This window comes from Diabrotica virgifera, chromosome 1, assembly GCF_917563875.1.
Source record: "Diabrotica virgifera virgifera chromosome 1, PGI_DIABVI_V3a".
NCBI lineage: Eukaryota > Metazoa > Arthropoda > Insecta > Coleoptera > Chrysomelidae > Diabrotica > Diabrotica virgifera.
This window is the reverse complement of record NC_065443.1, coordinates 318,374,534-318,397,559: the sequence shown is the minus strand read 5'-3', so window position 1 is coordinate 318,397,559 and position 23,026 is coordinate 318,374,534. Positions and strand designations below refer to the sequence as shown.

General features: G+C 30.9%; 2 protein-coding genes across 2 annotated transcripts; both read right to left on the bottom strand.

Moving 5' to 3' along the window:
- Positions 1-1,718: 1,718 nt before the first annotated feature.
- On the bottom strand, positions 1,719-6,552 carry LOC126886575 (thioredoxin C-1-like). The gene is made up of 3 exons (XM_050653529.1): positions 6,262-6,552; positions 6,081-6,204; positions 1,719-1,935 (listed from the first exon to the last, which is right to left on the bottom strand). Exons 1-3 carry the CDS (start codon positions 6,429-6,431, stop codon positions 1,819-1,821), a joined length of 411 nt encoding a protein of 136 aa, XP_050509486.1. The 5' UTR covers positions 6,432-6,552; the 3' UTR covers positions 1,719-1,818.
- An 11,363-nt stretch (positions 6,553-17,915) lies between these two features.
- On the bottom strand, positions 17,916-19,711 carry LOC126886463 (uncharacterized). Its single transcript, XM_050653416.1, has one exon. The coding sequence runs from the start codon at positions 19,662-19,664 to the stop codon at positions 17,928-17,930; it is 1,737 nt and encodes a 578-aa protein (XP_050509373.1). The 5' UTR covers positions 19,665-19,711; the 3' UTR covers positions 17,916-17,927.
- Positions 19,712-23,026: the final 3,315 nt, after the last annotated feature.

Below are 23,026 nucleotides of genomic sequence, written 5' to 3'. Positions count from 1 at the left end.
TTAGAAGAATTTTTTTACTAAGCGACAACATTTTTGTTTAATTTAGTAATATTTTCTATTTTGACAACGTAATAAAACCATTTTAAAGTTAAATTGTGGCTTATTTCCCATCTAAAATAATAAATTATTAAATTGGAAATTATTATTTCTGATTTACTTGTACATATGTAGTTGATTTATAAGAAAAAAATATCATGGTATCTCTACAAAACTAAGGATTTTCATATCCAGATAGTTTTTTGCATTTTTCTCGAAAGTTAGTTAACATGACTCAGTCTGTTTCTGAAATAAGCTGTTCAAGTGCATTTTTTTGTTCTTCTTAATGGCGATACATGCTCGTTTTTTAATATTTTATTTAGCTTTCGAGTAATTTCCGCATACGCACATATTTCTCAAATTGGGCTCTGTACCGCCATTCTTTACTATATTACGAATATGTGTGCCAAATATCTCGACAAAATCTTCAAAATTAAAGCTACAATCATGGACCGTGTTTTCTGCGCGCTGATGTAGACTCTTAGGTAATTTTATGAGGAATTAACCCAATAATTTTTTTCATTTATTTATAGATCAATAATTCATCTATAAATTAATGAAAAAAATTATTCGGTTTATTCCCCATAAAATTACTTAAATGGAGCGTTTTTTTGAACTTCCTGAAAAAGTTGATTTGTGGGTTACAACCTTTTACCTTTCAACTGCCAATATACTACAAAGGAATGGTTATGTATGGAATAGCGTATCAGGCAAATGGCCTCCACAGCTTTGCTGGCACATACACACTATTTTCCACAAATGTGGCTGAATATCATTGATGCAGTATTGAATTTCCTCCTTTGATGCACAGGTAGTTGTAGGCTTGTTGGCATAGACCTTTGACTTCAAATAACGTCATAAAAACCTAATGGTGGTAAATCAGACGATCTTAGGGAGCCAATTTTGATCACTGAAACTAGAGGTTACAAGTTCAGGAAATGTCTCGTGTAATAAATGAATTGTTTTATGGGCTGTATGGCATGTGGCATTGTCTTGTTGAAAACACATGTCGTCCATATCAATAGCATCCAATTTAGACAGCAAGAACTCTCTTAGCCTCATTTTCAAAGAAGTATGGTTCAATGTTGCCTCCAGACCAAAATCCACAACAAACTGAACATGGATGAATTCTTTTTCAACAGTCACATGTGGGTTCTCAATCTTGACCATTAACAAAACCATCAAGGTGGAAATGTGCTTCATTGCTTAAGATGATTTTGCTCGACAAAATCAACATCCACTTGTTGATGTTCAATAATCTATTCAACAATCTCTCTTTACTGTGCATGGTTATTAGGCTTCAGTTCTTGTGTCAATTGAACTTTGTAAGCATGGAGATGCAGATCTTCACTGAATATATGCTATATAGAGTACCTTGAAATTTTTTAATTATTCTTATCAACAATTCTAAATTGATGTGCCTGGACTTTCAACGACGCTCTCAGGCACTGCTTGAATATTAACATTTTAGGGGCTTGTTTTTGAAGAACCATCATCAATTGATCCAGTCATTTTGAATTTTTCAATTACTCTCTTTGCAAGTCAGTTAAATTAATATTCTGACCATATTTTGTACGAAATTGTTGAACCGTGACTCAAGTGATAATTATTACTTGAGTAAGACAAGTGCAAAAGTTTCTTTGTCTTCGTTTTTAATTGGAAGCATTAAAAATTCTTACCTATTCATGCTAAGCACACATTCTTTATTTTTATTTAAAATCATCTTACATCCAACAAATATCACTCAATATACAATATTATTATAGCATTAGCTTTATTGATTTACTTCTTTAATACATGATCTATCCATGTGTTCAGTTTGTCTTCATCTTGTAACCCTACTAGTCTCTCCTTTACCTTACCATCTTGAAATACGACTAATGCGGGTATTGTGCTCACCTAAAATCACAAAGAACTGTAATATAAATCAGGGCACAAAATATCCATGATATTTATATAAATATCAAAATATCGGATATATATGATATATATATCCAAAATGTGATATTTATGCTATTTTGGAAAACATTTCAATAGAGAAACTAAGTAAATTGACCAAAATAAGACTCTAAATGTAGAATGTAACAGTATAAAAGATATATTTTTACTTAAATACAATTATAAACGTAGGTATGGTAGTATGTTACATAAACAGAAAACAAAATGATACGAATATCCAATTAACAACTAAATTAAGTAAAAATATTGAAAACATTAATTTAAACATATAGGTATTTCTATTTTTCCAAAATAACTTAAAATTCTGAACATTTACAACATAAAATCAAAATTAAGAAAATTAATTAAGATAATGGTTTAACATTGGAAGTGCCTGAATCAAAACCAGTAAAGCACCCAAGACTTAATTCTGCCTCTTCATTTTCTCTTCTTTCAGTTTCTTGTTCAGGCCAAATCCATTCCAAATTATCATGTTTTTGGTATGAAGAAGTGTTTAAATATTTAAACATGAATACAAGTTTAGCAGCCTTTTCGGTTCCTAAATTATTTCGTAATTTGGAATGCACAAGTCCAAAGCTTGATGAAAAGCACCTTTCAATGCCTGCCGTTGAGGCTACTGCTGTAAGTAATTGGTTAATTCGTTCAATAAATATGTTTTTATCAGGCCAAACAGATTTAGCGATTGGAACAGACTTCCGCCATAATAATGGAGATGTTTTTTATTTGAAATTTGGACCATACCTACACGAAAGACGGAAAAGGTTTAGACTTCGAAGTTAGGGCCATTACAAACGGAACAAAATCTGTGTTGGTTGAATTAAAATATTCATAAGCCTGTTCTTTTTGTTCGGCAGTAAGTCATCTTTCTCCCAAAAAGCGATGGCCCAGTAAATTTGCCAAAAATAAGGCAAACCTAGAGCCATATTCCTCTTTTTGTAATAAAAGTTCTTAATTTGAATTGGTTGATCACTCAGATCTTTTTCCAGTTGAATCCAAATTTCTATGGTGACAGCAATTATTGTCGTTGGTTTTAACTTTTAACTTTCTTATGTAAAAATTAGTACTAAATAAAGTACTGATATACAGGGTGTCCCGAAAAGATTGGTCATAAATTATACCATAGATTCTGGGGTCAAAAATAGGTTGATTGAACCTCACTATATACAATAGTGCACACAAAAAAGTTACAGCCCTTTGAAGTTACAAAATGAAAATCAATTTTTTTTCATATATCGAAAACTCTTAGAGATTTTTTATTGAAAATGAACATGTGGTATTCTTATGGCAGCAACATCTTAAAAAAAAATTAAAGTGAAATTTTTTCACCCCATAAAAATTTTATGGGTGTTTTGTTCCTTTAAACCCCCCCAAACTTTTGTGTAAGTTACATAAGTTATTATTGTGGCACCATTAGTTTAACACAATGTTTTTAAAACTTTTTTGCCTATTAGTACTTTTTCGATAAGCCAGTTTTTATCGACATATTTTGAATATTTGTCGAATCCATCACATGTTTGTATATGGTTAAGTACGATTATAGAGACCTGTTAATAATCTGAAAATTTATTTATAATTTATATTTTTAGGTATATTTTGAAAAAGAAGCAACATCTCCATAAAAGGTGACTTGTCAAAAAAAGACTAAAGGGCAAAAAAGTTTTAAAAACACTGTGTTTAACTAATGGTACCACAATAATAGTTTAATTGGAACGTACACAAACATTTGGGGGGAACAAAACCCCCATAAAATTTTTATGTAAATATATCAAAAAAGAAGCCGCATCTCGATAAAAACTGGCTTATCGAAAAAATACTAAGAGGCAAAAAAAGTTTTAAAAACGTTGTGTTTAACTAATGGTACCACAATAATGAATTAATCGGAACGTACACAAAAGTTTAGGGGGGTTTAAGGGAACCAAACCCCCATAAAATTTTTATGGGGTGGACAAACTTCACTATAATTTTGTTTTAAGATGTTCCTGTCATATGAATGATACATGTCCATTTTCAATAAAAAATCTTTAATGGTTTTCGAAATATTGAAAAAAATCGATTTTCATTTTGTAACTTCAAAGGGCTGTAACTTTTTTTATGAGCACATTTGTACTAAGGTAAGTTAGGTTCAATCGAACTATTTTTGACCCCAGAATGTGTGGTATAATTTATGACCAATCTTTTCGGGACACCCTGTATATCACGATATATATAATATAAATTCGCGCCCTGATATAAATTAATATAATCGCCCTCTGATATAAATACCAGAGAAATAAGCAAAAAAGACCATGTTCAGGACTGTGGCAAATTCTGGTATCTGAATTTTTTTTAGTTACTATTATATTCCTATACAGAGTAAACCAATATTTTCTGTAGAGGTTTCAGTGTCTGTTTTTAATTATTAACAATTTTGCATAAAAAATACCAGTTTTCGATTTTTTTGCTTACAATTAAAAAGCTTAATATTTGAGGTAAAATTACACAATTTTATCATACAAAAAGCTCTAAAATGCTGATTGCTAAAGGTTGTAAAATTAATCTGTTGCTTCAAAACCTCCAAAATAACAAAATAACAAAAATAAAGGTATAAACAATTAGAAAAATTTTTAAGCTATTACTCGCAGATGAAATATTTCTTCATATTTGCTTAAAAAGCTGACAGTTTTACACGAATGTAAAAAAAAAACAAATTTATTCTAGAATGCATAGGTAAAAACTAGGGATGACTATACTTAGACCTGGATTTATCACAGTCCCAAAAAAATATTATTGCCCGAAGATCTCCCTCTTCTACCACACTACAGTCCAAATTAAACCTTGCCTCCACCCTTGTTTGCCTGTGGCTGCTCTTCTCCATACACGAACTCCTAAAAGGGCTTTTGCGTCGCTGTTTACTGTGTCTTCCTAGCACTTTCTTAGCTTTCCAACTAGTCTCTTTCTGTATTGTATTCTAATGAAGTCTGACAGGGGTTTTTCCTTATAAAGTTGATAAAGCTTGTTATTATATCGACTTCTGAAGATTCCGTTTTCCCTCACAGGTCCTACTATTCTCCGCAGTACTTTTCTTTCGAATGTGTCAAGTGTATTTTTGGATGTTTCTTTCAGGACCCATGCTTCACTGCCATAGCATGCTATTGGTCGAATTAAGGTTTTATAGATTCTATTCTTTGTATTTCAGTGGACACTTTTAGACCGAAATATATGGGATAGGGCAAAATAAGCTCTGTTTGCCTGCATTAGTCTCTTCTGTATTTCTCCATCTTCTCATCCGATTGCCCGAAGATACTCATATATAAAGTTGCTATGTGTCTGCTATAAAATAGTTTTCTTTTTTATAAGCAATTCTACTTGTTCACTGGCGGATTGGTATCTATGGAAGGTTGTCGCTCCATCTTTTGCAATCAACCAATACTTCTGCTACCGATTGGTAATTTATCTCTTGCTAATTTGACCACACATATCTTCCCCATTCTGCTTAAGTGGTCATTCCATTTATACACTGTACATTGCATTTTCTTCTAATGTCTTTGCTGCTCTTTCGATTTCAGAGTATTTCCTGTAATTCTTCTCAGTACTCTTTATTTCTGCCGATTCTAGTAGTCTTTGTGTTACACATGGCTGTATCAGGTCTAGTTTGTGATGTATATGTCATTAATGGTTGTAGACTGGCTTTTTAAATGCTTGACTTATCTCACTGTTAATATGTTGGTTTCACCATAATAATATAGTGTTTGTATTTGATTTCTTACTTCTTTTCCCAGTCTCCAGTGGACAGTGCAATTGCAAGGTATTAATGAATTCCAAGGTAAGCTATAAAATATGAAAATGGAAAACAATACTATATTATTTTGAATATATTGTAAAATGGGAATAGTCAGGAAATGGTTGGGTGTAGATTAAAAAAAACTTGAAGACACATTTGTTGACAATTTTAAGTAAAAGGTCTTGCTTGGTCAATACTCTACAGATGATAATGATTGTGAAACATGGTTATCATATGATCAACCACTAGAGAGATGATGTGATATGAAATTTTAAGCACAATTAATGAAATATTAATGATATGATCAGTCCAGTTATACATTTACCTCGTATTTTGCAGCTAACTCTCCTAAATCATCAATATCCACTTTTGCAAGAGATATTTGACCTTTTCTTTGTGCAATAACATTTTGCAATCTTGGTTCCAATGCCTTGCATGGACCACACCAGCTAGAATTACCACAAGACAATATTATTACATTAACTAACACCATTGTTAAGACTTACTTTGCGAAGAAATCCACAATTATTGGATCCTTGCTCTTCTCTACCTTTTCTAAAAAGTCTTGGTCATCTTGTACCTTGAAGGATTTGAGCCTAGACTGTGTTACTCCTATAAACCTCCTTGCTATGAAATTGCAGGACTTGATAATACGTGGAAAATGGACTGAATTCATTTTTAATTGAGGATTTTGAAGGAGCAAGGACTGATTACAATGTGAAATAGATAAAAATAAAACCGACTGTCATTTCACAACCTTCACAACAACAAATTCGTTCACATATCACATGTCAGTTTCAAGGACGAGTTAAAAAATGTGATTACTGTCATAATTATCTATATTTAAACTTTGGAAAATTTTTTTAGTTGACGAAACAACTCTATTTCAAAACCTATTATTTTTTATTTTACTAAAATAATACAAAGGGAATACCTGCTTAGCACACCTTTTATATATGCAACACTTTATACAATTCAAGAACTTTAAGGGCCGGTACTTTATGTCCCGGTTGGTTAAACCTCGGTTAGCTAACCGAGGTTTAATCGGGACAGAAAAGTACCCCATAGGGCCTCTTGCGTTGTAATAAAAGCAATTATAATTATTTATGAATATAATAATAAGTATAATTGCGTTTATGTCTATGTTTTGCATATATTTCTGTCCCGATTAAACCCCGGTTAACTAACCGGCTGTTAACGGAGACATAAAGTACCTTTAAAGTACCGGCCCTAAGAGTGCCATGTCAATGGTCAATGAGAGTGCCCTAAACCAGTGGCGTAGCGCGTAGCTGACAGGCCCGCAAAGCGGGGGGCCCCAACGTTAGGAAGGTCCCCTTAAAGCCTTCAAGCTTAATTGTATGTCTACTTTCTCTAAATTGGGGACCAAAACACATTTTACTAATAAGCATCGAAATAGGGATTTTGGAAGAAAGTAATGAAGCGGGTAATTGACGTAACACGTAACTCTTACTCTTTCCGGGTACAAGGTGCAATTTAGCGTTTCGTGGACATGTTGTGACTATTTGTGAGCTAGAGCCATATTCTAAAAATAACTTTTAATTATGTTTTGTCGTATTTATTAATTTATATACTTTTAAGATGTACATTATATGTCTGTAACTTTGTCTTGTCTCATACATGTACAACTTTGTATAATGTCGTACGCATGTGATGAATAAATTTGACTTGACTTGACTTGACTTGTTGGTAGTTTAGATGAAAGTGAATCCCAAAAAGGTATCTAATTTTTTGTCGGTGGATCTTTTACTAGCTAAATATGATCCTGTTTTAGCTAAATTAATCGATAAAAACAAGTAACAAATTACTTGACCACCAAATACAAAACGTAGTTATAAATTTTCTGGCTTAAGAAACTGAAAACAAAATTATTAATTTAATTAAAAAAATTTGTTTTTATTCAATAATTCTTGATACCACTCAAGATATTTCAAAACACGATCCAGCTTAGTTTTATTTTCCTGTATGTAAAAATTACTTGCGATGAAAATAATTTACCTTATAAATAATAAAGGTCCTGTAAATGAAATTTTAAAATTTATACAATCAAAGCACCTTTCCGTACACAACTGCAGATGGAAGGGGTATGATGGGGCAAGCGTTATAAAAGGTGTATATTCAGGCGTACAAAGGCGCATAGATGACATTGCAATAGCTATTTGTATAACAAGGGAGGAAAGTGCTACTTTTCCTCCCGAGAATGAAGTTTGTAGCGGAGGGCAGTAATCATTCAAGGGAGGAAAAGGCACTTTACTCCCATGTTATACATATGGTTTTTCCACCTTCCTCAAATAACAAGTCATTTTATCATTCATAGAAAAAAGTGTTGTGTGATTGTTTTCATTTTTACTTAATTTATTTATGTAACTAACCAACAAAATTTATTAGAACTAAAACTAACAAGTAGGTACAATATAACTGTCAACTGTCAAATATATAAGTCAAATTATTAATATAAACATTGTTAAATCAAAATAACAATTTACTCTTTTTTACCATTCTGCAAAATACAGGGTGTTTTATAAATAAACGTTAAATTGTATAGATACTTACGTAATAGAAAATAGATATTATACAGGGCGTCAATAAATTATATTGCATGAATGAAATACCATGACGTCACTTTTACTTTTCCTCCCTAGGGAGGAAAAATATTTTCCTCCCTAGGGAGGAAAAGTACAACTTTGCTTCCTACAATCAGGTCCGGAAAAGTATACTTTCGGTAGAGGTAGGTGGAAAAACAGTTTCCTATCTTCATGTGGATCCCATAATCTGATCCTAATTATTACATAGTATTGAATGATGCCGTTGCTGGTACAGGAGTTGGTTTTTTTATGACATAATTAAGAGATTCTGAGCCATAGCATAACCAATTTTTGTCTAACAAGAAAACAAAAAAGCAAAAATATTCAGAAAAGCAAAACGTACATTTTACTACTCTTTAAGATTTTTGGTATTACTAATAATTTTAAAGTTAACTCCATGAACAATTCCGTTTTTTTTTTCAAAATTAAAAAAAATGTTTTATTTTAAACCCATTTTTTTCAAAAATGAGCATTTTGAACCAATGAAACTTATAGATAATATAAACAATACATAAGTAAAGTAACTAAAGTAATGCTAAAAAAACTAAATATGTAGCCTGATGTTTTGCAGAATTGCGTGGATGTTAATTAAACACCGAAGTACTTCTAGTCAGTTTTATTTTAAAAGAAAACTCAATAATTCTACAAATAACTTAAACATCAAAATCAACATTTATTTTTCCTTGACACTTATTTTTGCTTACAGTTGACATCTGACACTTATATAACATTGTTTCCAACTACATCATACAATAACAAAAATCCCCTAGATTTGCCGTTGCTTATTTTTACTGGGTATTCAACACCCCCCCTCAACGGTAAATCTCCTAGATCTAAATTAATTTTTTATTCTAAACCTAGCAACTCTCTAAATTTTTTAAACAGAGTTAAACCTAATGGTTTTGTACATATGTCAGCCTGTTGGTCACTTGTATTAAGATATTTTAATACAACAATATTTTCCTTAATTTTATCTCGTACAAAATGAAATCTAATATCAACATGTTTTAGTCTCTTATGAAATTCCGGATTTCTACTAACCCTTATAGCGCTTTGATTGTCTGCATGAATTAGAACCGCTACATAATCAGGTTTTATTTTTAAATCATACATTAAGTATCTTAGCCAACATGCTTCACTCACACATACACTTAGTGCAACATATTCAGCTTCAGTAGAGGACAAACTGACTGTAGACTGTTTCCGTGATGCCCATGACACCGTGCAATTAAAAACTTTGAATACATATCCTGATGTAGATTTTATATCAGTACGGTCACCTGCCCAATCTGAATCTGAGTACCCTACTATCAAATTTTCCTGTTTATATTTATGTTTATAGTATATCAAACTCATAGTAACTGTGCTTTGAATATATCTCAATACTCTTTTTATTGCTACCCACAAATCGTTACTTGCACATGTTTGATACCTGCTTAATATACCTATAGCTATACACAAATCTGGTCTTGAGCATAACATTGCATACATCAAACATCCTATAGCAACTCTACATTTCTTTTCTATCTCTATGCTCTCAGATTTTTTTCGTTTGAGAAAATCGTGGTGAAAATTATTATCCATTGGTGTTGTTGATGGTTTGCAGCTTGACATGTCAAATTTCTTCAAAACATTTTTTAAGTAAACAGTTTGATTAATTTTTATTTTGCCTTCAGACAAATTTTGAGTTATGCACATACCCAAAAAATGTTTTATTTGACCTAAGTCGTTCATTTTGAAGTTTTTGTTTAAAATGTATTTTATTTTCTCAACTTCTTGATCATTTGTACCTGCCAACAGCAAATCATCAACATACAGCAAAATGTATATCCTACCTTTTTCATTTACTTTAATATAAAGACAATATTCATATTCAGATCTTGAAAAACTCAAATTTTGCATCAAATTATGAAATTTGTCATTCCAATTTTTAGGTGAACTTTTCAAACCATATAAGAATTTTCTTAATTTGCAAATAGTGCCCTCTTTTTCTTTAAATCCCTTTGGGAGTGAAATAAAAACATTTTCTTTAATATCCCCATTTAGAAATGCACTACAAACATCTACTTGATGAATTTTCATATCAAAAGTATTACACATGGCTAAGAAAATCCTTATTGATGGTAATTTTGCTACTGGACTATAAATATCATTAAAAAACATACCAATTTGTTGAAAACCTCTAGCTACCACACGAGCTTTATATTTCACTACTTTACCATTTTCATTTTTCTTTTTCTTGAACACCCACTTGCACTCAATGACTTTTTGACCATCACTACTTTGCACAAACTCCCATGTTTCATTTTCTAGCAACGCATTTATTTCTGATTGCATAGCTTTCTTCCAATTTTTACACTCACTACTGGCCACTGCATCATCATACGTCTGGGGTTCTTCATCATCACTAAAAGTCAACAAACTCATTTCGTCATCATCCAGAACATAATCATCATATCTTAAGGGTCTTTTTATATGTCTTCTCAGGTCATATCCATGCTCCTGCTCTATTTCATTCACATCTTCAACACTGCTATCAGTTTCGAGGTCACTCTCACTGCTTTCTTCTCTATTATTTTGAGGTTCTTCTGCTTCACTGTCATCTTCTTCTGACTTTATCTCCTCACATATCATCTGTATGTTTTTATTCATGTCTGTCTCCCCATTTTTTATTTCTATGGTTTTCTCGGGCAAAAATATGACATCTCGATGAATTTCAACTTTATTTTTGTCTGGGACAAATATTTTGTAACCTTTTACATCCTCACTGTAGCCAATAAAGAAACCAAACATATTTTTTGCATCCCATTTTAATCTCTTCTCTTTTGGGACATGCACTGATACTCTAGAACCAAAACTCTTGAGTGTAGAAATATTATTGACTTTCTTTTTGTACCATAATTCATAAGGTGTCACATTTTTTATGCTACTAGGGCCTGTTCGGTTTAAAACATACACTGCTGTATGTATGGCCTCTGCCCACAAGTTTTTATTCAACTTTTGCCCTTGTATCATAGTTCGGGCTGATTCAACTAGGGTTCTATTTTCCCTCTCAGCCCTACCGTTCTGCTGAGGCGTATACACTACTGATCTCTGATGTTTTATGCCTTGATAGTCAAGCATCTCCTTTATTTCTTGGTTCATAAACTCTAAACCGTTATCTGATCGTAAATTTTTCATCTTGCAGCCTGTCTCTCTCTCGGCTAATGATATAAAATTTTTAAGGTGTTTCTTAACTTCTGATTTATTTTTCATGAAATACGCGTACCTATAATTTGTATAGTCATCCTTTAACAACAGGAAATACCTATTTCCCCCTAAAGACTCTTCTTCCATAGGGCCACATACGTCTGTATGCACTAATTGTAATGGCTCACTTGCTCTTGATTCACTTAACTTGAATGGTATTCTGTGTTGTTTACCTGTTAAACACTGTTCACACACGAATTTTTCGTCTATAAAATCAATGTTATTTTGCCTTAAAAAGTTTCTCACATATGTAGTATTTTGATGTGCTAGTCTGCAGTGCCAAACTCTCAAACTTTCTGTTGTTTTTGCAGAATTACACTCTGATAAAAATACATCTACTAAACAGCTGTTTTCTTGAACTTGACCGTCAGACAAGTTTTCGTTAGGGGTGCGTTCCGAAATTAAAATATTTGCAAAGGTTTCAGTGTTTTGTTCTTGTGAGAATAACATTTTGTATAATTTGTTATCCCGTGTTGCCAATGCTCTTATTTCTCCTTTGTCATTATAAAATTCACATTTTTCATTGTTTGAAAACATCTTATAACCTTTATCTAAGGCACATCCAGCTGAGAATAAATTAAATTGTAAATCTGGCACAAATAATACATCTGACAGGGTTGACTTTATAAATTTCTTACCATTAAATGCCCATAGAGTTATTTTTCCAATACCTTTAACTGGTAATTTTTCTCCATTTCCGACTTTTACTTGTTTTTTATAGCTTATCTCTATCAATTCTTCAAACAGATCTTGATTCCAGCACATATGTTCGCTAGCTCCTGTGTCCAAGCACCATTCATTTTTATTTTTCTTACTCCCAGTATATACCATGAATGCATTACTGTCAATTTTATTTTCTTCTCTGCTTGTCTGTTGTTTTTCATTTTTATTTTTATTAAACCAACACTCTCGTAAGTTGTGTCCTCGTCTTTTACATTGACTGCATACTTTTATGTCTTTCTGGCTATTATTATCTCTCTCTTTCTTCTTGAAAAAGCAATTTTTCGCAATATGGCCACCTCTGCCACAAAAATGGCACTTTAATCTGGTTTTCTTTTGCCCTTTAAATTCTCTGCTTGTATCACTTTTCATCGCCAATGCTGTGCTGCCCTGTGCTGACTTACTTCTTTCTTCTTCGATAAGTAGTCTTGATGTAAGTTCATCTAGGGTTTGTTTATCAGATGGTACGGATTCCCATGCGGATCGAAAATGCTTATATTCCTCTGGCAATGCCATAAGTATTTTTGTCATGATCATTTTATCGGACAGCTCTTCACCAGCTTGCTTTAGCTTATTTTTTATCTCTTCAAGCTGTGATATGAATGAGGCAACATTTTTACCTGATGAAAACTCCAAGAGAAAAAACTTTTGTTGCATTAAATGAATGCTCACCTCTGACTCTTTGTCGTAGACAGACTTCAACTTTGTCCACATATCTTTCGAGGTCTCACAGGATAAAATGTGTGTCATAGGGCCTTGCTCTATTCTGGTTACTATAAATTCTTGTGCTTTTGAATCACTAGCATCCCATTTCTTTTGGTCATCTCCAGTAGTGCTCGGTCTCACAGACTTTCCTATTACTATGTCATAATAACCACGGCTTTTTAGCACTACCCTTGTTTGAAATTTCCAGGCTACCCAGTTGTCACCACCACTAAGTTTCAACGCAGCCGATGAATTTTCCATTTTTCGGATTTATGTTTTTCTTTTTTTATGTATATATACTCGAGCTTCTTTTTCACCTTTTTTTTCAGCTTTTCTTTTTTTTTTATTTTCGTTGGCCGCGGCAAACTACCCACACAGGCTCTTCAACACTGACTTTTTTACTGGCGAAATACTCACGAAACAAGTGATCTGGGCCATAACCTGATGTTTTGCAGAATTGCGTGGATGTTAATTAAACACCGAAGTACTTCTAGTCAGTTTTATTTTAAAAGAAAACTCAATAATTCTACAAATAACTTAAACATCAAAATCAACATTTATTTTTCCTTGACACTTATTTTTGCTTACAGTTGACATCTGACACTTATATAACATTGTTTCCAACTACATCATACAATAACAAAAATCCCCTAGATTTGCCGTTGCTTATTTTTACTGGGTATTCAACATAGCCTTTTCTATAAATGATACAAATCGTCCAAACTTTGAAAACATTAACAAACAAACCATTGAAGATCCTATTGAACAAGTAAATGTCATAAAATACCTAGGAGTATATTTAGATAAAAATCTTAAATGGGAACACCACATAACATACCTAACAAAAAAGATTGGGGCACTTATATGCATAAACTTTATCTGCTAAGGGAGTTTCTTACAAAAAAACTGATCACCATAATTTATCAATCCTTAATTGAGCCTTTACTAAGGTATGGAACTTTATTGTGGGGCGGAGCATATAAAAACAACATAAGAAATCTCAAAGTAGCTCAAAATTCAATTATTAAAATAATGTTCAAAAAACCTAAACTTTTCTCTACAAATGAATTATATAATAATAAAATCTGTGACTTGAAAACACTCTATATTTCAACATGTTGCACATATGTATATTCACAAAAATTTCTCCAAACAGACACTAATAGAACATAATTACCAAACTAGAGGTAACATCAAAAAGGACCTAGTATTACCACAGTTAAGTCGAGGAATAAGCCAGCATTCTGTGATTTTTAGGGCATCCAAGTATTATAATTTACTACCAAACAAAATAAAAGAAATCAAATAAATAAAAAAGTTTAATAAAAAAGTAGTTGATTGTATTACTGGAAACAAAACACAATTCGAATTGTAAATCCTGAATTTTTTTTATTTGGAATTCTTAATATCTATAAGTTGTTTTTTTTACATATTATAAAGATATGTTGTTTACTTAGTTTTAAGTTAAATTCATAATAATTTTGATTCTCAAATATATTTTATAACTAATTATAACTAATGTTATGTTTGTTTATAACTAATAATTTATATTTATTTAGGATTTTTCTATAGACACACACAGATGTTTTCACATCTAGGTGTCTTTCTGTACATTATTATTATACCTAGTTAAAATTGTAAATTTTGGTTAATAAATTGAATTGAATTGAATTGAACTTGTGAAGCGGTAACGATTAATCTTATTTGGGAAGCTAATTAGGGGGTGATTTTCGGGATTTTTGTACCAAAAAACAAAAGGGACCAACAATATTTTGAGCGTAACTCACTTTTTTTTATTTTTAATGTTAGAAGTTTTTTTAAAAAAACAAAAATAGACCTTTTTTAAACACTTTAAAAAAGTAAGTTGTAATGAATTTTCTTCTAATTTTCTAATTTAATTAAGTTGTAATAAAAATGTAAGTTGTAAAGAACCTACTTTTCATTAGCTACAACTTTGCTTCTACTGGGTCTCTAGACCTCACGCGTACATCATTTTTTTCAATTTTTTATAAGCTATATTTTTACTAAGAATATTTTGTTCGCTAGAATACTTACTTTTTTAGTTATCTGCGAAAAACAGTCCAAAAACATGTTTTTTTGTTAAAATTGAACATATTTTATTCACTCGCAAATAACTCGAGTGAAAAAACTCTATAGAACAAAAGTTGCTTAGAATTAGTCATTTTATCCAATTCCGGGCCTATTGTAAACGTATATTTTTTCACTCCCGAGAAAATATTTTTCACCCCGTATTTCCCAATTTTTGTAAAATGGAAGGAATGTAGAATTGTAAATTTTTCTTATATAATAATAGACAATTTCAACTACCTATTCCCAAATTTTCATCGTTCCTTTATTTTTTTGGAGATTTTCGTAAAATTTTGTGATCCTGATCGGGCTATCCTCCGCAAGGCACTTATTGTCTAGATCCGCCATTGGTTCTTACATAACGGAAAACGGGACATTCGATCAAGAAATTGCCCACAGGATACAGGCTGGTTGGTTTAACTGAAAGCGAATGAGCGGGCACTCTGTGATTGAAAAATCGGGAAAGGACTGAAAGGAAAGATATAAAAGACTGTGTTGAGGCCTGCGTTGATGAACAGGTGTGAAGTGTGGTCTGTGAAGAAGATTTAGGAAAAGAAGATGTAGGTAGCTGAAATAAAAATGTTAAAGTGGATGGTGGATAAGACTAGAAGGGAGAGGATCAGGAACAACTTGAGTATGGAGCTGTTAGAAGTTGATGGAAGGAGAGCTAGAAGCACGTTGAGTAGAAGATGGAATTACTTTGTCACAGAAGACTTGAGAGAGAAAGGTTTAGGCGAAGAAGACACTAGGGACAGAAGCGAGTGGCGAAGAAGAGCAAGGAATAACGATACCTGAAAACAGAAAAGCTGAGAAATGCGAAGAAGAAGATGTCTTCTGTAGAAGAAGACATTTTTATTATATGTAGTTAGAATAATAGATACATTTACAAATTAAACTGAAACATATGAACAATAATTCTTGTGAAATACCATTACAGTAACATTTGAGATGTATAAATAGGGGAGTGCAATTATATATTAGAACGAAAACATGCATTGTTTCGGAAAAATTTAAACAAGCAATTTTAAGAAAAAAAATTATTCTTAATAAAATACTCTGGATAGTCAAAAATCTAAAACTGAACCATCAGATATCAAATTTTATCAATTTTATACGAGTTATGTCAAAAATGTGAATTTCGTTAAAGAATAACTTTATATTCCAGAATATCAAAAACTGCTACATATTATGAAAAGTTTTTTCTAATTAGAAACTATGTCTAAATATACAATTACATCATTCTAATAAAAAAAAAATTCAATTTTTTCTCAAATTACGGATACTCATCATCATTTTGTTACAATTATGATAACTATTTTATTATCACTTTTACTAAAAAAAGTTATTCTTTATAAAATGCTCTCCCTGGTCTAAAATCTAAGATACAACCATCAAATATCAAACTTTTTTAATTTTATACGAGGTATGTAAAAAATATGAATTTTTCGTAAGAGTTAAGTGCCTTTATTATTCACAATATTTTAATTAGAAGGATGTAATTGAACACTAAAACAAATTTTTTAATTCCAAACAACTTTTCTTAATAACAATTTTCGATATTGTGAAATGTAAAGGTACTTTACTCTTGAGTGAGATTCATATTTTTTGACATACCTCGTATAACATTAATTAAATTTTATATTTGATGATTGCATCTTAGATTATATACAATGTAGAGTAGTTTATAAAGAATAACTTTTTCTCGTAAAACTGATAATAAAAAAAGTTATCAATAGGTTGTTACGCAGACATACTGTATAAGAGCTAAAAAAATTTTTTTGCTGAACATTTATTATTGTTGAAGCTTATTATTAAATGTATTTTAGGTAAGTTTTACAGAAAAAAGTTTTGATCACTTTGAATAAACATTTTTTTAGCTAGTAATTTTTGGTTTTTGTAAGTATTACATTTTTGTTATCTTTCTTAATTTTCTTAAAAAGAAATAGTTTATTTTATTTCTAAAGTAAAATAATTTAGTGCATTTTAAAGACTACATCCTAAACTTTAAAAAAGCACTTATAAAACTGTAATAGATCTATTCAAACTTGAGTAATACCGTCTTAAAGTGGTGGTAATTCTATAAAACTACGATGATTTCAAAAATTACATTTATTGAGACGTCATATAATTTGAATTAAATTTTTAAGATTTTTTTTGAATGAAACATCATTTAGTAAGATGCTTGAAAGGTAAGTTGTGCAAAATTGAGAGTGTTATAAGAAAAATTGTATTAGTTACACATTTTTAAATAATTTTTAAACAAAATTCATGTAAGGCTCAATTTCCGCCCACACTGTACTTATGCACATACATTTTATTTCTTTCTATTAAAATCATGAGATAGCTTAATTATTCTTCTTTAATGTTAAATTTGTAAAATTTCATTTGACCCATTAGTTAAAGAATTACATTAAAATAACTCAACCGTGCACTTCGCTGTACGTTAGTTTACAGTGCGCCAATGTTTGTGAGAAGGGTGACTCTAGCGTTATAAATAAAAAATTATAGAAGATACAGATTTAATTTTAGAAAATTCTTTATATAAGGTTTTTTTTGTAAAATGTTCTGAATTTTTTCTTAATTTTGTAAAATTTATATTTTTGGAGTTATTTAAAAAAATCATCTAATTTCGTAGTTCATTTGTTTAATAAAAAATGAAGCACCCACTTCTCGAGTAGAATTTTTTGATATGTTGTTTATTAAACATTTCTTAATGAAATTACAAAAAGCTCTATCTTGTTTGATTTTTTCCGAAGTGAAAATCTATATGCACTCCCCTAAAAGGATTACACACAGAATGTTAAAGATTATTTATTATTAAAACAAACATAAAGGTCTTCGAGCAATCCTCCTAATCTTTCTTCCAGTACATCCCAAAACACATTTATAACACCACTGCGATCACCAACTATAATCTTCTGAGCATCATCAGGATCTTTTATAAATTCATTCATTTTTTCTCTAGGTGGTAGCACTATAGATAACAAAGATAACGAACGCATGAGTGAAGCAGGAGTAAATTGGTTGAATTCCTCCATGAATTGCTCATAACTCAAAACATCCTTGATATTAATGCCATACTTACTTAGATTATCTTTTAGATCTGTATAGTAATCATCCAAAAGCCTTTTGCTATATTCTCTCCTAGTATCTTGATCTGTATTCAGTGCCAGTACGATACAAACATCATATACTGGACTACTATATCTAACCATCTGCAAGTCCAATAGAAGACACGAGCTTTGATCGTCTTTGAACACAATATTATTGCACCAGAGATCACCATGAGTAACAAAGTTCCTAGACTTGTCGGATGGTTTAATTATGTCACACATTTTGTAAAAACCTTCTCTCACTTTCTTTTGATTGTCTTCAACGTCAAAGTCCTTGAATCTATTCTTACACTTTTCAAATAAATAATTGACTGTTCTGATGCTGCACTCAAAGTATGCTTGAACTGTTTTATCATTGATGTCCATCGCTTCCTTTAGCATTTCGGTATAATAATCGTTGGATCTAAACGGTTTGTTAAGTTTTTTGGACAACTTTTCTTCATATATCATGCTAGCGGCATGCATTTTGGCCAACTGTTTCATTATTAGCAATATCTGATCATAAGAAAGTGGTACATTTACTTCAATATTGGCAAAGTTATTTTTTGTAGTATCATCCAGAACGATGAACTGATTTTGTACAGAATAATAACTCCTTGGTACGAAATCTGTCATTTCAGCTGAGACCAGTTTTGCCACAGAAGGAATGAACTGCCTGTAATACAGCTCTTCTTTTTTAAACGAGCTTTCTACTAAGTATTTCCTGGTGGCGTCAATTTTAGCTGTGTTGGGCATACATTTAACAAAAAAGAAATGATCTTCATGATCAGCTTCACTTCTTATTATGCTAATTCGTAGCTTTAAATAGTCACACAAAAAACCGTTTTTCACCTGTACAGTTTTCACTTCAAAGTTTACAAATATTGTCTTTTCAATACATACTTTACTTTTAATAATTTCGTAGCAGTCTTCTCTTAAAATTATTGGGTATAGGGCGGCTTCACACAGCTCAATAAGGGCTTCTTTAAATCCCTCATTTTCTATGGATGCTTCACTCACTGATTTTATATTATGAACTTTGACATGCGGAAGTAATACTCTAACTTTTCTAATGAAATCATTTTTTGATATTAGTAAAGAATATTCTTGTAATTGAATGATTTTTTGTACTAACTGTTGATATAAGTATTCCAACAAATCGTGAAGATACAAGAATCTTTCTCGTTGCGTGGTATTTCGATATATGGCGAATAGACATCTGTAGATCACATTTTCCACACTATTTTCTTCGTTAATTTCATCACTTGCTTTGTTTTTGAGACCCTCGATATATTTTATGATATTATCTTTGTATATACCATTGAAAGACAGATCTTCAGGTAGTTCAAAGGTATAGAAATCGATGTATCGGTTCGCAATTTGTTCAGATAATTTTTTATTCCCTAATTCGTGAACTATCACTTCAATTATAATCCTCAAATGGTCGCACATGATGTTGAACGTTTAATTATCGTTGAATAACTAATGGAAAATTGTTGTCAAATATAAAATGTGTGATAAAATTAAATCAGGATTTTGTACCTATGTGATAATGAATATGAGATATTTATTTGTATATACCTATAGTGTGTCCCAAAAAGTTTCAACATTTTGTACGATATTTCTTTGGTTATATAAAAAAGCCTTCTTCCTTTATACTTACAAGCAATTTTGCTTGTTCATTAGGGGGCTGTTGTCAGTATATAATCACCATGTAATAATGTGGAACAGTCCAACTTTTGGGCAGTAGGTACTTGTTCTAAAACTTGGTGATTTGTCCCTTGCTATGTTAACGACCCTTGTATGCGCCATTCTACTGACATGATTGTTCCATTCTTTTTTCTACTTAGTGTCCACTCGCTTATACCCTGTACATTATATTTTGCTCGGATCGCGTCACTTCTTATTCAGTTTCTCAGCCTGTTTCCTGCGATTCTTGTGATTCTTCTGCTGTTTACAGCATTCTCTTTGTTTTAACTCATTGTTGGTCTTATACTGGCCTTATAGATTACTGATTTCATCTCACAGTTAATATGTCGATTATACATAGTATTATTAAGGTATCCAGCTATTCTCTTTGCTCTTTGTACTTGATCTCTTACTTATTTTTCAAATTCTTCATAGCTGGACAATGTATCTCTAGTTACGTTATTTCCATTACTTATTCCCTTTTTGCCTAAACTATCTTTTGCAAGATAAAATCAAAATGGAGTTATGCATTTTGAAACGAATTGACTTAAGACCATATTTTTTGTTTTTAATTCGATGTCCAATCTCCAATCTATGGAATAATGGCACCAAAAAAGCTTAAACTGGCTTTTATCGGTAATTTTAACTGTTTATTTGAATTTTATGCATAAAGTAAGCTTACAGAAAAATTACATGAATAACTTTCGTCTTAAAATATCCTGAATAATAAAAAATGTGATTTTGAAACAAGAAAAGCAATTTTTGACAATTTGTTTAAAAATTGTTATCAATAAATAGGTTGCCATGGAAAATTTTCGATTAATTCTTAAACATTATTGGCAATAGCTATTTGTATAACAAGGGAGGAAAGTGCTACTTTTCCTCCCGAGAATAAAGTTTACTGCCCGACGCGTTGCGGAGGAAAAAGCACTTTACTCCCATGTTATACATATGGGTTTTCAACCTTCCTCAAATAACAAGTCATTTTTTCATTTTTACTTAATTTATTTATGTAACTAACCAACAAAATTTATTAAAACTAAAACTAACAAGTAGGTACAATATAACTGTCAACTTTCAAATATAAGTCAAATTAATAATGTAAACATTGTTAAATCAAAATAACAATTTACTATTTTTTACCATTCTGCAAAATACAGGGTGTTTTATAAATAAACGTTAAAATGTATAGAAACTTACGTAATAGAAAATAGATATTGTACAGGCGGGCGTCAATAAGTTATATTTCATGAATGAAATACCATGACGTCACTTTTACTTTTCCTCCCTAGGGAGAAAAATACTTTTCCTCCCTAGGGAGGAAAAGTACAACTTTGGTCCCTACTATCAGGTCCGGAAAAGTATACTTTCGTTAGAGGTAGGTGGAAAAATATATTATATCGATTTAAATGTTTATCGTTTAAAAAATTCAGGTTGTGGGTATGAAATTAACTTTTTTTGACAAAAGCCAACCTTAAAGCTTAAAATAATTGCGCTACTTTAAAAACATTATCTTCTGGTCTATGGGTTATAATACAAACTTCTTTTTTTCTAGAAGTTGTGTTTTTTCATAACCATTGTTTTTTTTTGTAAAAGTTAAAACGGCCCATTGTTTGTAAGGCGAAAAATTGAACTTCATTTTGCATCAATTATTTTAAATTTAGAAAGAAATTAAAAATGGATATACTTTTTTAAAAACATGAACAATTGAGATTTTAAAAAGAGAATGAAACCAAAAAAGCACCTGTATAGCCATTTGAAAATGACTTTTTTTCTCAAAAGTGATAAACAAATAGAATTGTTTAAAAACTACTAGACCGATCGGGCTCACCTTTTGCACATATAGTAGGTAGCTATATAAAAGCTCACATTGTGAAGTGTGTTTTATAGGGGAGTGTATATAGATTTTCACTTCGGAAAAAATCAAACAAGATAGAACTTTTTATAATTTCATTAAGAAATGTTTATTAAACAACATATCGAAAAGCTCTACTCCAGAAGTGGGTGCTTCATTTTTTATTAACCAAATGAACTACGAAGTTTGATGTTTTTTAAATAACTCCGAAAATATAAATTTTAGAACAAAACTGACTTGACCATTGAAAAATTCAGAAAATTTTACAAAAAAACCTCATATAAAGAATTTTCTAAAATTAAATCTGTATCTTCTATAATTTTTTATTTATAACGCTAAAGTCGCCCTTCTCACAAACATTAGCGCACTCTAAACTAACGTACGGCGAAGTGCACGGTTGAGTTATTTTAATTTAATTGTTTAACTAATGGATCAAATGAAATTTTACAAATTGAACCTAAAAGAAGAATAATCAAGCTATCTTATGGTTTTAATAAAAAGAAAAAAAATGTATGGGCATAAGTACGATGGGGGCGGAAAGTGAGCCTTACATGAATTTTGTTTAAAAATGATTTTAAAATGTGTAACTAATACAATTTTTCTTATAAAACCCTCAATTTTGCACAACTTATTTCAAGCACCGTACTAAATGATGTTTCATTAAAAAAAAAAAAAATCTCAAAAATTTAATTCAAATGATATGACGTCTTAAAAAATATAATTTTTAAAATCTTCGTAGTTTTATAGAGTTACCACAGTTTGAACAGATCTATTACAGTTTTATAAGTGCCTCTTTAAAGTTAGGATGTAATCTTTAAAATGCACTAAATTATTTTACTTTAGAAATAAAATAGACTATTTCTTTTTGAGAAAATTAAGAAAGATAACAAAAATATAATACAAAAACCGAAAATTACCAGCTAAAAAAATGTTTATAGAAAAAGATCAAAACTTTTGTCTGTAAAACTTACCTAAAATACATTTAAGAATAAACTTCAACAATAATAAATGTTCAGCAAAAAAACATTTTTTAGCTCTTATACAGTATGTCTGCGTTACTTGGAACCTATTGATAACTTTTTATCAGTTTTACGAAAAAAAGTTATTCTTTATCAAATACTCTGCATCGTATATAATCTAGGATCCAACCATCAAATATCAAATTTAATGAATTTTATACGAGATATGTCAAACAATATGAATTTCACTCAAGAGTAAAGTACCTATCGTTAAATTTCACAATATCGAAAATTGTTATTAAGAAAAGGTT